The sequence below is a fragment of the Alosa alosa genome, chromosome 1, assembly GCF_017589495.1.
Source record: "Alosa alosa isolate M-15738 ecotype Scorff River chromosome 1, AALO_Geno_1.1, whole genome shotgun sequence".
Lineage (NCBI taxonomy): Eukaryota > Metazoa > Chordata > Actinopteri > Clupeiformes > Clupeidae > Alosa > Alosa alosa.
This window is the reverse complement of record NC_063189.1, coordinates 20,434,967-20,451,229: the sequence shown is the minus strand read 5'-3', so window position 1 is coordinate 20,451,229 and position 16,263 is coordinate 20,434,967. Positions and strand designations below refer to the sequence as shown.

The window sequence follows — 16,263 nt, the reverse complement described above, 5'->3', positions numbered from 1 at the left end:
GAGAGTGTCACGCATTAACTATTTTGGCCACTAGATGTCGCCAAACACTTCTGTTCTGTCCCTAGCTAGTCACTTGTTACCCAATCCTCTTGTTATCCAATTAACCTGTTCCTCATTGTCTCTGGTCACATGTCTCATTTCCTCATTGTGTCAGTGTATTTAAACCCTGCTCTTTGTCTGTGTCTTTGCTAAGTCTTCGTGATTACCCTGTGTGTCTCAAGCTATAAGCCTTTGTGGAAATTTGTGGACGTTTTTGCCCTGTGGATTCTTTACCTCTGTGTTGACCCGGACTGTTTACGGTATCTCCTTTGGATTCTCCTATTGGATTTGTTTGCCTTTCCTTCCTCGGACTGAACTCTGTTATCTGAACCCTGGCTTGGCTCTTGGACTTTGATTTTCTGGATTACGCCTTGGATTGAGGTTTTGGATTTAACTTTTTGGACTGTTTGACACTTTCGGATCTTCTGAGCTTTTGTGTCTAAAACCTGAAATAAACTCAGTTAATCTTACTTTGTCTGCTCTGCACTTGAGTCATTAGTCTCAGTGGCCGAGTGGGTTAAGTCAGTTTGCCACTCCGGCAGCCCGGGTTCTAGACCCGACCGTGACAGAGAGTGTGTCCACCAATCATGTTTTTTTTGCTCTGACAGCGCCCTCAATATCTGCCACTACTAACATTGTTCACAGTAAAGGTCCCGCCCCTCCCTCAATTTTATTTGACCAGCAAGAGAGAAATGACATTTACGAGCCCAGTGAATAAGGTTGAGGACACTGTCATTACAAAAACGTGATTGGTGAACACAGGCCCTTAATCTAAGTGTTCTTGTTTGAATTTTGTCTTTTATTTGTGTGATTTCTATCTCTATGTTATAATATTATGGTGTGCTTGTCTAAAGGCTTAAGGGTTGTGACCTCACAGAGAAGAGCTGTACAGCTTTATCTTCAGCTCTCAGATCAAACTCTTCCAGTCTGAGACAGCTGGACCTGAGTGGGAATAATCTGGGATATTCAGGAGTGAAGCTGCTTTCTACTGGTCTGGAGCATCCCAACTGTAGACTGGAGATACTGAAGTAAATATGTCAGTCTGTGTGTGTGTGTGTGTGTTGAATGATTTTTTCTTTGTTTTGCTGCAACTGTGGCTTTTATATCATGCTAATCTCTATATCAATGTTAATGTGTGTGTGTGTGTGTGTGTGTGTGTGTGTGTGTGTGTGTGTGTGTTCGTTTACAGGCTGAGGGGTTGTAACTTTACAGGCAAAAGCTGCACAGATTTATCTTCAGCTCTCGACTCAAACTCTTCCAGTCTGAGGCATCTGGACCTGAGTAACAATAATCTGGGAGATTCAGGAGTGGAGCTGCTTTCTGCTGGTCTGGAGCATCCAAACTGTAGACTGGAAAAACTGGAGTAAGTCTGCAAGTGTGTGTGTGTCCAGATACCTTTTACTCTCAATCTGTCTTTGGGCATCACAAAGCCGTGCAGCTGATGGACACCCACTTTTGCACATGCACATAGTGTTACCATGACTACCCTCCAGTCTGACTCAACCATATGACTTCATCACCAAATTGGTTGGAAGAGTCTACACAATTGGGCAGTGTTGGTGTTTAACTGAAATTTGTAATCTATACAATACTGCTGACTGAACTAGTTTACCTGTGTGACAGTAAATGTTTTTTTGTTTTGTTTTGTTTTGTTTTTGTTCTTGGATGCGGTGGGAAACGGGCGTTGTGTTGTGTGTGCATTATGGACGATGTGTTATTAAATTGTGTGTTTATCTCAGGCTACGGAAGTGTAACCTCACAGTGAGGAGCTGTTCATCTCTAGCTTCAGCTCTCAGATCAAACCCCTCCAGTCAGAGAGAGCTGGACCTGAGAAACAACACACTGCAGCAGTCTGGAGTGGAGCTGCTCTCTGCTCTACAGAGAGACCCTACATATAAACTGACTGAACTAATGTAAGTATGATGAATACAGTATATATAATCACAATCCAAAGTAATCCTCTGTGCTATGTGTCAATGTGTCCACTTATTGTTTACATGTGTAATCTCAACTAGTATCTGTGATGTATCAGTGTACACAAGTAGTTACTGTACATGTGTAAATGATTTTGACCTGCGCAAAGTTAACAAACTCACCGTTAAATACAGTTATCAGGTTTCATCTGGACAAGCTTTACCGAGTTATTAGTCTGACTGGAGTTGAGCTGTTCGTATGTTGACACGTCAGCAACACTATAATCATAATATACTTTGAGGGGGACATGTCCCCCCAATATTCAACTATGATCATAATGTCACCCCCAATATAAAGGCATACATTGTTATACTACAATTAACTATCACTTACTGCTGTTTGAAACAGTTTACAGATGTAATCACAAACTAAACTTTAACAACTAACTATAGGCCTCCATAACTAGCCAGCAGCCCATTACATAACGTTAGCATCCATTAATATTCCCAATTGTCATGACTGACACACACACACACACACACACACACTTATTTACAGGTGACCTTGGGAGTTGGCATTTTACAAAAAAAGAAAAACTCTGCACTGCATGTCTGTCTTTTAGGCTAACATTAACATCTCTTCTCTATAATCATTTTACGCTGAAATTACAATTATGGAGACAAACAATGGCTACAGCCTTGCATGTCTGTGTTGATGAATCCTAATGAAGAAAACCCGATTGCGAGGATGATGGAATCTGCTGAATCTTCTTAACAGGTATTAACTGGGGAGAAATCAAGCATCCATCAGTGTGACTGGTACCAATACCAGTCTCAATACCAGATGATCATCCAGCTGCCCCACACATCAGCACTATGTTTCTTTATGTTTACTGCTATTTCAAAGGATTTATTTTGTTATGAAGTGATGCATTGATTAACATTTATATTTATATTTAAAAACTTTATGATTATTTAGCCATACAGTGTCATGAGCATCATTAAACTTTCTTTTGTCACAAAGTTTGTCTCAGTTTGGTCAGTTCAATCACTCATATCAGGTTTGCACCTCAACCATAATTCTTAAATATCCACTAATGAATCCCCAGACCCACTAGTTAAAATGTCAGTCTTATAAGTGCTTTAAAGGGGATGCAGACAGCTCTGTCATCAATAATCCCTCTACAAACACAACAGAGGAAGGTGTTTACAGGTGGGACCTAGTTCTGCATTCCAGTGCCCTCTAGTGGACAGAAGGGAAAGAGGGGAAAAAGTCCGCAACACCAGTATATGCTCCCAAGTTATAGTTTATTTACCGTGACGTTTCGGGCCCACTCAAGCCCTCATCAGACGTGAGTCAACAATCCAAAGACACCCATATATGTACAATTAAGTGATCACATGATCACACAGTGGTGTTACACAGGCAAGTAATTATCCAATCACAGCAATAGCCAATACATGTTCAGTAATGCAGTGCATACATACATCCATACACATATCTACATTTTCCAGAAACACCTACATACACTATATACAAAAATTACAGGAATCCAACAACTACAAAAAACATGACCTCATTCTCTGTCCACAGGATACACAACGGTCAGATGTCAAAACAGACTGTGCAAAATTGTGCAAAATGTACAAATTGGCATCCATTGTCAAAATGTGCAAATTAGCATGTCGGCATTAAACTCATGTTCACTTATAGTAGCTGTCCATAGAATAAGCAAGTATACACAAACCCCATATCACAAATCACCAGCTAGATGTCATACAAATAGTCTGTGCAAAATTGTGCAAATTGGCGTCTATCACCACATTGTGCAAATTAGCATCTCTCATCAGGACTCATCTCATGTTCACTTACAGTACATATCCATAAAAATGTGCAAAATGGCGACTCTTTATCACATTGTGCAAGTTAACGTCTGTATCAGAACTCATGTCATTTTCACTGATAGTACATATCCATAGAACAAGCATGTCTCCACATCTCATATGTCAAACAACAGCCAGCGGTAAGTATACATAAGCTAGATATCAAAAAACAGTCTGTGCAAAGTTGTGCAGCATGGCATATATTGTCGCATTGTGCAAATTCGCGTCTCTTGTCAGGACTGTGTAACATGGGGCCCATGCTACAGGAAAGGCCTAAGATCGAAGTCCTCATTGAGGCCGTGTGGTGACAGTGTGTCTAATGTATATATCCAATATGCCTCCCTCTTAAGAAGTAATGCATTAACATCCCCTCCCCGACTGGGTGGTTTTATCAGTTCAATTCCTGTATATCTTAAGGACGAGACATTGTGCGAGGCCTGTGTGAAATGAAGTGCTACTGGACTTCTAATGTCATGGAGACGGATATTGGATCTATGTTCAGAGATCCTCGTTTTCAGAGTTTTTTTCCTCTTTATACTGTACTCTAGTGGACAGAAACCATATGAACTCTGTATAGAGAGGGGAGACAGCAGAGACCACATGAGGCCTTGAACCCTGGTCTACAAGGTCACTAACATGCACCCTGACCACAACACTAAAGAACCCTGGTCTACAAGGTCACTAACATGCACCCTGACCACAACACTTTAGAACCCTGGTCTACAAGGTCACTAACATGCACCCTGACCACAACACTATTTGGGATAAAGATAAATGGGTGTTCCCTGCTCCCGTAATTCCTGGGGTGGCGTAGTCTAGCAACTTCTCCAGTCATGCCACACAGACAAAAGCTTTTTGAAAAGCATAAGTGAGGGGGTGGAAACAACACAAAGTTCCAGACACTGAGCATCCTCTGGAGTTCAGAGAAATCCATCATCAAGGAATGTAAGGAATATGGCAAAGGTGCCTAGAGCAAGCCGTCACCACAAACTGAGTGACCGTTCAATAAGAATAATGGTGGGAAAGGTCACCACGGCACCTACTGTATGACAACTCTGAAGAAGTTGAAAGCTTCAGCAGCTGAGATGAGCAACTTTTGCCCAAGTTCTTCACCAGTCAAAACTCTTATATAATATTATTAGATCTTGACTAAAGGTCACCAAAAGACATGATGTGGGAGACTCCAAAGTGAAATGGAAGAAGATTCTTTGGTCTGATGTGACCAAAATTGAGCTTTTTGGCCATCAGATTAGGTGCTAATTTTGGCGGAAACCAAACGCTGCACATCACCACAAACACACCATCCCTAATTTGAAGCATGGTGGTGGTAGCATCATGCTGTGGGGATACTTGTAGACAGCAGGCCCTGGAAGGCTTGTGAAGGTAAAGGTAAAATGAATCTAGCAAAATGGAATTCCTGGAGATTCCAATCTGATTCAGTCTGCAAGAGAACTACGACTTGGGAGAAGATTTACTTTACAGCATTACAATGAGCTGAAGTGTAGAGCGAAAACAGAAATGGTTTAAAGACATCAAGGTGAATGTTCTAGAGTGGCCGAGTCAAAGCCCAGACCTCAATCCTATGGACATACTGTAGCTGGACTTGAAAAGAGCTGTTCACATCCAATCCCCTACCAACCCGACAGATCTTGAGCAGTTTTGCAAAGAAAATGGAGTAAAATTGCAGTATTCAGATGTGCAGACCTAATTGAGAGCTATCTACACAGACTCCATGCTTTAATGGTGGCCAAAGAAGTATCTACCAAATGCTGACTTGAAGGCGGTGAATATTTATGTAATTGCTTATTTTGCATTATATATTTTTTAATCAATTAAATAACTAACTTAATAATGGCCTACAGATACTTGATGCTGCATTTTCTAGAAACAAATATTTAAAACAGGATCAAAACTCTTAATGTTACTGGCCAGTGTGTGTGTGTGTGTTGTGTGAGGGAACTCTCTTCACTCGAATCAGAAATTAAACCAACCACAGAGAGGCTGTGATCTTACACACCATCTTTTATTGACAATAATGACATTTAAAAAGACCAAAATAAAATAACATAACTCTGCCTCTAGGTGGCGCCATTCTCCATTTGAAATTGTGATTGAGGGAGGTTCAAGAGCGCCAAAGAAAAGAGCAAGAAAACAAGACAAGAGAAAATGCCCAAGCCACCCCCACCTCAGAACTCCCCAATCTGATGTGTGTATATAAGGTATTGAACACTAAGACTTGACTTCTCATATAACTTATCAATATAGCTCCCCATCACCTACTGTTTATTATCTCTCAACAAAAGATAAGCAAGTATGGCCCTACATCACTGGTAAAGCCCTTGATAGCCACCTGACCCACAGATGCTGTGAGCCCCTAGATGGCTCAGCTCAGTTCATGCCCTCAGGACTGCCCACCCCCCACTCCACTGTTATGCCAGGCTCTGTGCCAGGGCTCAGGGCGCTCTTCTGCAGTATGGTAGACAGTCCCACAGCGTCCTAGGAAACACATCTCTGAATTGGACACCACGTCTGGAGCCAACACTGATCCAGGAACAGAGAAGAACGCCCCTGTTCAAGGGTTGGCTGCTGGCTACAGCACTCATGGCGCAAGCTGTAAGCTGTTTATTATTCTACAACTGACAGGGGAATACTAACCTACGCTGGGGCAAAACGCATAACCCTGTCAGATGCATCCTATGTGTGTGGGGTTGTGTGTAAAGATGGTAGACAGCTGTTTGAGAACATACGAGAGGTGCAGCAAAATGCAGACACCTGTGTGTGTGTGGGGTGGTGATATATACACACAAAAAAAAACTCAAAACAAAAACAAACAACACTCCTGTCCATTTCCCCAGATACATAAGAGTATACATATCAAATCACCCTTGCAGCAGCTTTTGAACTTCTGGCAAAGAGAGACACTAGGAAGCAACAGGGAAAAAGCAACAAACAAAGGGGAACATGGAAAACAAAACGCAACAGAGTTCTGCATGCGCAGCCACCAGGAAGTTCAGTTCAGTTTTTACTCACAAAGCTGAAATATATCTGAAATATACTTAAATATCACTGCGCCCAGTTGAGGCCCATGCCTCGCTAATATAATAAATGTATATAGTATATATATATATATATATACACTCTATGTCCATTTGGGATGTTGTAACTGAGTGCAGATTTGGTCTTTCTCTTTGTGGTACCAGGTGAATGAGGAAGGCCAGTATGATGCACGCTTCTGTGTGTGTGTGTGTGTGTAAGATATTGAAATTACTTCTGATAACTTCTGTGCTGCCTTCACAGTGCATGTCTAAGCTCGACTCGAGAATCGGACATCTTGCTAAACACGTTAGCACTAGCATGATCCTGCTAGCATCAGTGGGCTACGCTGTCTACAGTCTGTGAGAGCAGAGACCACACCGTCTACAGTCTGTGGAGGCCGAGTCCTCTTGACGTGAACCCCCCAAGGTGCCATTTGTGCCGTGTCTGCAACACACACACACCTCATTTCCGATTGGACATCAGGACCAAACACTGGGCCAATGGAAGTGGAGGGAAAGTGACTGACAGATGCATTAACCTATCAGAATGATGCATTAATGGGGAACCGATGGTGTGGGGCTTGAAAGTTGCCCCAAAGCATCTTGGGATATCCCTGCAGGGCATAAGGGGGGGGGGGTCCTGATGACACTGGTGATTCAGACTCTACCATACTTGGCGTGTGTGTGTGTGTGTGTGTGTGTGTGTGTGTGTGTGTGTGTGTGTGTGTGTGTGTATCACACACTGTGGAAGTACAGAGCACAGGCATCAAGTTGGTACATGTACGTGCTAGAGAATCTGTCACTTAGCACAGTGTGTGTGTGTGTGTGTGTATGTATGTGTGTGTGTGTGTGTGTGTGTGTGTGTGTGTGTGTGTGTGTGTGTGTGTGTGTGTGGGTGTGTGTGTCTCAGTCCGTGATGCGTGTCGGAGTGCTGGGCTGGTTTAGGCCCATGGTCTTGCAGAGCCATCCAGCAAAGTCCACCTCTTCCACCTCAGAGCGCTTAATGAAGGTATGGTTCTGCAAAAACACAACATCGCACGCGCACACACACACACACACACACAAATTCAGTGGTGTTGGAATTCAAGTGATCAATTTAAGACCAGTTTCAACATTACAAACCACAATATACAAAATATGTCTTGCTAATAACATTATGTCCTACTGAACCTCTGTCTGAATTAAAACGTTTGCCAGGTCAGATTATTAAAACTCACCATCAACATCTTAAGGTCCGCACGGTCTGCAGGGTTCTTTATGAGGCTGCACAAATAAAAAACAACACAAATAAATGTTGACAACAGTCAACATCAACAAACCAACGAGGTTTCCATGGTTTCAAAAAGGAGACCACTTACCATTTGGTGACAAACTCCTGGAAGTCTGAGGTGAACACGCCCTGTGGCAACTTGGGAGGGGGCTGGAGGAGGAGACAGAACAGCCAATCAGAATGCAGCAGGAAGAGCTCATGTTTAGCACAAAAGCACCACCAGAGAATGTCTAATAAGGGGAGAACTTCCACTCTCGGAAAATGTGCGGTTTCTGAACTGGTTGCAGTTCCTGCTGTGGTTCCACATGAGGGCGCTCGTCCACGAGTGCAGAATGCATGGAGGTCTATGGAGCTGTACCCCTCAAAATCCACTTTTCTCGGGATATAATTTTTTTTCAAGTAATTTGAATATTGTATTCGAAAGGGGAGGCAAAGACAATACACTTGGTTGAGTATTATATTTTTTAAAGTCACTTAATTGTTCTAAAAAGCAAAAGCTTTTCAAACGTGTCGATGACGTCATTCATTAGCACAATCCTAGCGTGTTATGGGCAACAACTACCCAACAACGAAAGGACATGACTCCCGGATTATTTCACTTTTGATTGATAATCCATATCCATTTTGCGAAAAACAAAATAAAATCCGAGGGTTTCAGTTGTTAAATAGGTGAAAACAATAAATTTAGCCATGTAGCTCCATAGGACCCCATTTTGGACTCGCCCGCGATCACCATCTAGGTGAACTCTGGTGAACTGCAGCCAAATTCGGTTTGTATGGGATTAATAGAGAGTGGGGAGGCTCTCCGTAGACGGGCTCTGGCACCACTAAATCTCTCTCACAAGATGGTAGGAGGAGTTTGTGTGTGTGTGTGTGTGTGTGTGTGTGTGTGTGTGTGTACAGTGTTGTTGTGAAACTCAAGTTGATACGGCAGGTTTGTGAGGTGTGTGTTCTCACCTCATTGACGATGTAGTCGAGCAGCTCAAAGATGGCCATGGCTGGCCCGTGCCCTGATGACAGAAGAGACACTCAGGGTTAGTGACCGCTTCGTCATCTTTCGGAATGCTAATGTGTATGTGTGTGTGTGTGTGTGTGTGTGTGTGTGTGTGCGTGCGTGATCTCACCACTGACTGGTCTCCCGGGCGGTCTTGGTCTGGGTGAGGTGCTCTGAGCATCCCCATCCGCTCCGTCCACTAGTGGGCGTCCGAAGATGGCCTCGAGCTCGCGGGGGTCCGGCGGGGGGATGGGGTAGCGGCCAATGGAGAGCTCCACCAGTGACAGGCCCATGCTCCACACGTCCGACTGCACAGAGTAGTGGGTGCCCTGCAGGCGCTCTGGCTGGGGGGAGCAGGGGCACACAGACACTCATTAACACACTCACACACACAACCATATATAGAGCAGGGGCACACGGACTCCCATTAATACACTCACACACACGACCATATATGTCAATGTTTCTCAAACTTTTTCAGACCAAGGACCACTTTAAAAAAAAAAAAAAAAAAATCACTGACCACCTAGCGAAAACAAAACAGTAGACCTACTCCAACAGTATATTGCACAACAGGCCTACTCACTGAACCACCGTGCTTATTGTGTCAGAGGATTCATGATTTAACTGGTGTAGCTTACATAGGCAGTGTTGCAGAACTGTTTTGATTTAGATACAAGTTGGTTCAATATGGCAAAAAACTGATCTACATTATATTTTGCCACATCTGTTCGTGGACCACTTGGGAGTCCGCAGACCACCATTGAGAAACACTGAATGTACTCACTTACCCACTCACTCACTTAATCATGCCAATGAGACAATCATGTATGTACACACAAACACACACAAATATGCATGTACACACACGTGTACACACACGTGTACACACACACACCATCATGTGTGTACAGACAAGAATAATCAGAAGGACAGGCATACAGAAGTGTGGTATGATGTGAGAGAGACAAGTGGAGAAAGACAGTTTTGCATCAGGATGTTGCTGAAGTTGACTGAACACAATAGCATATCTTCTGTAATGACTCCCTCGCCCTCATCACCAGCAGAGCTTGGGGACTACTGATGCTAGTTCACCTGTCAATCTGTAGTGTGTAGTAAACATGCAGACGGTCTCCTGTCAGTCATCAACATGTAGGAGTGTGTAGTGAGTGGTAAAAATGTGTGTGTGTGTGTGTGTGTGTGTGTGTGTGGTGTCCTGCCACTTACCGACATATAGGAGCGAGTGCCCACAAAGGAATTGGCCATGGAGTCGATGAGCTGGCCACTCACCCCGAAGTCACAGAGCTTGATCTCACCACGAGAGTTCACCAGAATGTTAGAGGGCTTTACGTCTGCAAAGAGGAAGAGTAAAGAGCATGGGGAATTGATAGGTAGGTAGGTGTGTGTGTGTGTGTGTGTGTTAATCATGGTAATTCAACAGGATGTTAGAGGGCTTTATGTCTTTGGAGAGACTGAACATTGAGCATAGTGATTTTAGGACTGCTCTCCAGCCTTATTCTTAACTCTATGATTTGAGTCTGCCTGTCTGTGTGTGTGTGTGTGTGTGTACTGCTCTCTAGTTCCAGTCTCACCTCTGTGCATGATCTGATGCTTCTCGCGGAGGTACGCCAGACCCCTTAGAACCTGAGAACAAACATGCGTGAGGAACATCACTTTCATGTTCTCATGCCTGTTCTCACCACATTGTTTCATTCAGGGAAACCTCTGGCATTATCAGGCCCTCGCAGTCTTGGGCAAATTCAGCTCTGTGCCTTATCTTAAACACACCACTTAAGTCAATGACATTTGTGGTCTGAATGAAGGACATTAGTACTTGGACCGTGGTTATTCACATACGACACATTAAATGAAGGTGCATCATGACCAGTGGGGTCACCACTTTTGCCTATGAATGAGTACATAATGTGGCACTTACTAAATAAACTCTGTTCAGGAATGGAAGTGTTCTGCCTTAAAAGTTATTCTATAATGTGATCAATCAGTCCTTCAGGTATGTGGACTGTGTGAGATACTCACCGCTATGCTGACTTTACCCAGAATCTCCTCTGGGATCCTCTTGGCCTCCTTCAGCACCTGATCCAGTGATCCACCGTCCTGCAGGCCAGATGAGGAGAGATTACAGACACCTCCTAAACGACTCTACTCCCACACTGCTCCTGGACCGCTACACAGGATAGTGGGGAAGACAGCCAGAGACATCATCTTCCATTACAGAGGCAACTTTAAACAACTCTCTCTCTTCCTACATCCTTCCCCCTCTATATCCATCCTTCCCTCTCTCTCTCATTTCCTACATCCTTCCCCCTCTACATCCTTCCATCTCTCTCTCTCGTCCTCCATCCTTCCCCTTCTACATCCATCCATCCATCTCTCTCTCCTTCTCCATCCATCCCCCTCTACATCCATCCATCCATCTCTCTTCTTCTCCATCCTTCCCCCTCTACATCCATCCGTCCATCTCTCTCCTTCTCCATCCATCCCCCTCTACATCCATCCATCCATCTCTCTCTCTCCTTCTCCATCCATCCCCCTCTACATCCATCCTTCCCTCTCTCTCTCTCTCTCATTTCCTCCATCCTTCCTCCTCTACATTTATCTCTCTCTCTCTATTCTTTCCCCTCTACATCCATCCATTTCTGTTTTCCTCCATCCTTCCCCTACATGCATCTCTCAGCATGTTTCTAGGCAGATGATGATGATCTATCGGTTGCTGTAGTAACCCATTACGTCTCCTCTCCTTCTTCCTCTCTCTCCCATCCATCAGTCACCCTTCCCATCACGCAGATGTCCATCTCTCCCTCACTGTAGAAGGCTCCATAACAATCAACTAAGCATCCATATCTGGAGCTACCCTTCTTCCTTTATAGTTCCATCTCACTACCCATCAATCCATCCATCCCTCCATCGACCCACCCACCAATTCATCCACCCATCCATACATCATCCACCCATCCATACACCCACCCATCCATACATCTCTCACCATGTGTTCCATGCAGATGCTGATCTCTCCGTCGCTATAGAAGGCTCCGTAGAAGCCCACGATGTAGGGCGAATTGCACTCGTGCAGCACCTGCAGCTCTCTGATGATCTGGTTGCGGATGGCCGGTTTGATCTCCAGGTGGATGAGCTGAGCAGACACACAGTTCAGTTAGCTCACAGGTGGATGAGCTGAGCAGTTCTACACAGAAAACACACACAGTTCAGTTAGCTCACTACTAGTTCTACACAGAAAGTTCAGCTAGATCTACACAGAAAACCAGACACACAGTTCAGTTAGCTCACTACTAGTTCTACACAGAAACAGCTGAGCAGACACACAGTTCAGTTAGCTCACTACTAGTTCTACACAGAAACCGCTGGACTGACACACAGTTCAGTTAGCTCACTACTAGTTCTACACAGAAACAGCGGAGCAGACACACAGTTCAGTTAGCTCACTAGATCTACACAGAAACCGCTGGGCTGACACACAGGCAGTCAGGCTTACTAGTTCTACACAGAAACAGCTGAGCAGACACACAGTTTAGTTAGCTCACTACTAGTTCTACACAGAAAGAGCTGAGCAGACACACAGGCAGTCAGGCTTACTAGTTTTACACAGAAAGAGCAAATGCTGCTTAAAGTCTGGAGCATCAGATTCCACTGGCTGCCTAAACAATCACTCTCCAAAGGGAGCTGTGGCTAGACTGGCAGTGTAATGTGAATATCATCTGATCAGTGCAGCACCAAGCAGTGAATTCCACTCTCCAGCGCAGAGCCATGTGACAAGATCTGGGCTGCTTCAAAGTTAACTAGATCCTCTGCTCTTGCAGCTGTGTCTCCCGCATAAACTCCATAAGTAGCGTAGAGTTGACAGTGCAAACATGTGCACAGTGCATGAACTTAAAAGCCTTGCAATCGTGGATAGTATACTGACCACAGTATTGTCTGACCAGTATAGCATCAAGCGGTGAATTCCCCACAGCCAGTTTAAGGCAGCCCTCACCTTTTTAAAATTGCATGACATTTCAGAAATTACATGACCCGTAGTGTGGGATCCCTGTATGTCATGTGATGGGTGGCAGCAGCATCCTTACCTTGCGTGCCATCACCAGCCCCGAGGGCTTGTGGCATACTTTGTTCACCACGCCACCGTTGCCGGCACCCAGCTCGCAGATGCGGTGGAAGTCGTCGTCTTTGAGCTCGCCCACCTTGGCCTTCTGGGTAAGGAAGGCCTCCAAGCGCTTCCTCTGTTGCTCATCCAGATCGAGCTCCTCCAGCTTCTTCTGCAGGGCCTCCAGGTTGGCCCTGATGGACACACGCACGGAGAAACAGGACAAGAGTGTGTCAGAGAGACACAGAAACCATAGAGATGTGTGTGTGTGTGTGTGTGTGTGTTGGGGGGGGGATCCTAGATCCAGCTACTCCAGCTTAGCCCTCACAGGCAGGACAGAGAGGGGTTCACAGGACCTTTTAACACACTACAACTGTATGATACTGTAATAGTCTTTTTTGTTATGCTAACTATTCATTTCGATTGTTCTTATGTTGAATTGCAAAGTTAAGAACAGTGAAGTTCACCTAACCGGAGTGTTGTGCCTCTCATGCACTAGGCGTGCTCACCATTCAGAAGTGGCTCAACTTAAAGCAAAATTGGGAATATTTAATTATTTTTTTAAAAATGAATTGCAAATCAAATTGCAATCACAATATCTATCAGACAAAATCACAATTAAATATATTTCCCAAATTGTGTGGCCCAAGAAGAGCGAGAGATAGAGAAGGAAGATAATATTAAAGGTGTGATATAGCCAGAGACGAGATGTGTGGGTAGGTTGAGCAGACCAACAGGGGAGATTGGCCATATCTACACAGCAAGGTTCTTAAGCTGCTGGTGGAAGTGTTTCCAAATTTAACATACAAGCACTCAATGTGTCAAAATCATAACTCTGCTTAACAATCTCTAGTAGACAGTCCAGTCTGGTGATGACACAGAATCTAACCTTTCAAATAGGCCTACAGCTCCACACTTTAGATCATTCATGACCCAACAGATGAGCCACAATCACAGGTGTTTACAACCAAAGATGACATTGTTATGAGCACTGCTTCAACTGCACACGTTTAAGCTCCAGGCCATATATGGACTGCAACAAGTGGACCGCTACAGGTGTGCCTCTGCTACCCTCTACACGTTTCCGTGCTTTCAACAAGGTCTGCACTGGCACCCACCACCCTGGGGGAAGTGGAGTGCTAGAGTCATTTCTAGTAAGCACTCACTGACGGTAATGAGCACACCACATCAACCACATTGCACTTACTCAGAAGCAGCATCTATAGTGGTGGACGTGGGCTGTCCTTCCCCAACAGTGGAGATGTTGAGCGGCACCGGTCGTCTTTTGGGGGCCATGTCTTATCTGTCAGTCAGATGTCTTCAACTTCTAGCTTACTTAGCAGCCTATATCAACCTGTAGATGTGTTCTTTTAAGATATATGACGTTGGATAACCCTTTCCACTTACAAAAATACAATTTAAACAGGGGTTGCTTTAAAGTTACAGTCGCTCAGTCACAGGATGGTGTCAACAAAACAATTAACACACACCTGGTCAGCTAAATCAGCAAAGGCGATAAAGCTAACCAACTAGCTATGATAGCTATCTTACAGTCATAGTGAATTTCAAAGATTAATTTATATCAAGTATTAACTTATAAACTAAGCAGCATACCTGGACACCCACAACTAACTGATGTCAAATCGAACAAACGCCGTAGAATACCTGGCAACTTAACCTGTCAGTTAGGTTCTAGTCAGCTAAGTTAACAAGCTTACTAGAGCCAAAGTTAACCAGCTGACGTTAGCATGACATTACCGACAGACAGCTAATTGAGAGTAGGTAAAATAGCTTTGTTGAGCTGTATGCATATGAAACTACACTGAAACTAATGAGCCAAGCTAGACACTTACTAATAGCCTTTTCTGATGCCGACATCAAGTGGTCTAACATTACATTTAAGTCTGTTAGCAATTCTTCAGACTAGTAACGTGCCACACTAGCTAGCAAGACTTACTACTAACAGTATATTCCCATTTAACATATCAGCTAACGTTAGCTAGCCAACAGAGTGTGTTAACATTACTTCAAATGCAATGATTTTCCCTTCTACTGGCTATCGCGAGGTTTAGCAACACATAACAGAGTACACTCGACCAAAACGCATAACTACATGTAGGTAAACCAGCCATCAAAGCTAGCATCTAGGATAGGCACATTTGGCTAACAATACATAACTTGCTAATTCTCACTAAACGAGAGGACGACCTATTAGCAAGCTAACACTAACATAGCGTTAGCTAACAGTTAACGATACCGTACAAACGGTCTGGGCTTTTGGAATCGAGATGACTATAGACAAAAGCTTCGTTACTGTATGTCCTGGAAAGAGCTGAAGTTTTAGGGTCCCCTGTGACATACAAAAAAGAGACAACTATCCTTGCACGAAATGTCCCAGGTTAAGGTTGGGGGCGCGGCTAATTTGTCCCTTTTCGCCCAAACCCAAACCAGGCTAGAGGCTAGAAGACGGAAGCTTTCGTGACGTTTCCTAGCGAAACCCCGCCCACATAAACCTAGAAGTCTTCTAGGCCTATCACTTGAAGGAAAACCTTAAAGGAGAATTCCGGTGTGATATTGACCTGAAGTGTGTTGAAACATGATACGGAGTGTGAACGAATGTCTCACAGCCCATCTCGGCTTGTCCTCTGCACTCCAAAATCTGGCGCTAGTTAGCTGATGCTACCAACAGCTTTTTCAATGGTGGTGCTTCGGCATCGGGCTAGCCATGCAAAAAAATCACTGTTTTACACCATTTACGAGGCTCAATGTATCTCCACACTTCATTGGTAGACTTCCGAGGGCCCTGACATTTAAAACGAGACATTGAGAACTTTGAAAAAGCACTGGTAGTTTACTTACAAGACAATTTATACAGACAGTATCTTCACAAAGTTTAGCGTTTGCAGCCATCTTGAATTTAGTCAGGATAAGTCGAGCAAGGAGTAAGAATGAACAGGTATGATAAGGGATCAGATTCCAAAAATAATGCCCCCATAGTGTCCCCATGATGC

General features: G+C 44.1%; 2 protein-coding genes across 3 annotated transcripts in view; one reads left to right on the top strand and one right to left on the bottom strand.

Annotated features, from left to right (window-relative positions):
* LOC125305389 (NACHT, LRR and PYD domains-containing protein 14-like) overlaps positions 1-2,939 on the top strand; it is a 15,287-nt gene extending 12,348 nt beyond the window's left edge. Inside the window, 4 exon segments of the mRNA XM_048260084.1 lie at positions 894-1,067; positions 1,229-1,402; positions 1,779-1,952; positions 2,731-2,939. Of these exon segments, the coding sequence (XP_048116041.1) occupies positions 894-1,067; positions 1,229-1,402; positions 1,779-1,952; positions 2,731-2,737 (529 nt within the window). The 3' untranslated portion in view covers positions 2,738-2,939.
* A 2,899-nt stretch (positions 2,940-5,838) lies between these two features.
* Positions 5,839-15,730, bottom strand: LOC125299887 (dual specificity mitogen-activated protein kinase kinase 2-like). Of its 2 annotated transcripts, XM_048251391.1 has the most exons (12): positions 15,567-15,727; positions 14,460-14,606; positions 13,236-13,446; positions 12,140-12,286; positions 11,173-11,250; positions 10,728-10,779; positions 10,363-10,487; positions 9,266-9,479; positions 9,099-9,151; positions 8,230-8,291; positions 8,089-8,134; positions 5,839-7,888 (listed from the first exon to the last, which is right to left on the bottom strand). In XM_048251391.1, the coding sequence occupies exons 2-12, from the start codon at positions 14,546-14,548 to the stop codon at positions 7,778-7,780; spliced, it is 1,188 nt and encodes a 395-aa protein (XP_048107348.1). In that variant the 5' UTR covers positions 14,549-14,606; positions 15,567-15,727; the 3' UTR covers positions 5,839-7,777. The 2 variants fall into 2 exon arrangements, with proteins under 2 accessions (XP_048107348.1, XP_048107339.1); XM_048251382.1 differs by having other exon boundaries at positions 14,460-15,730.
* Positions 15,731-16,263: the final 533 nt, after the last annotated feature.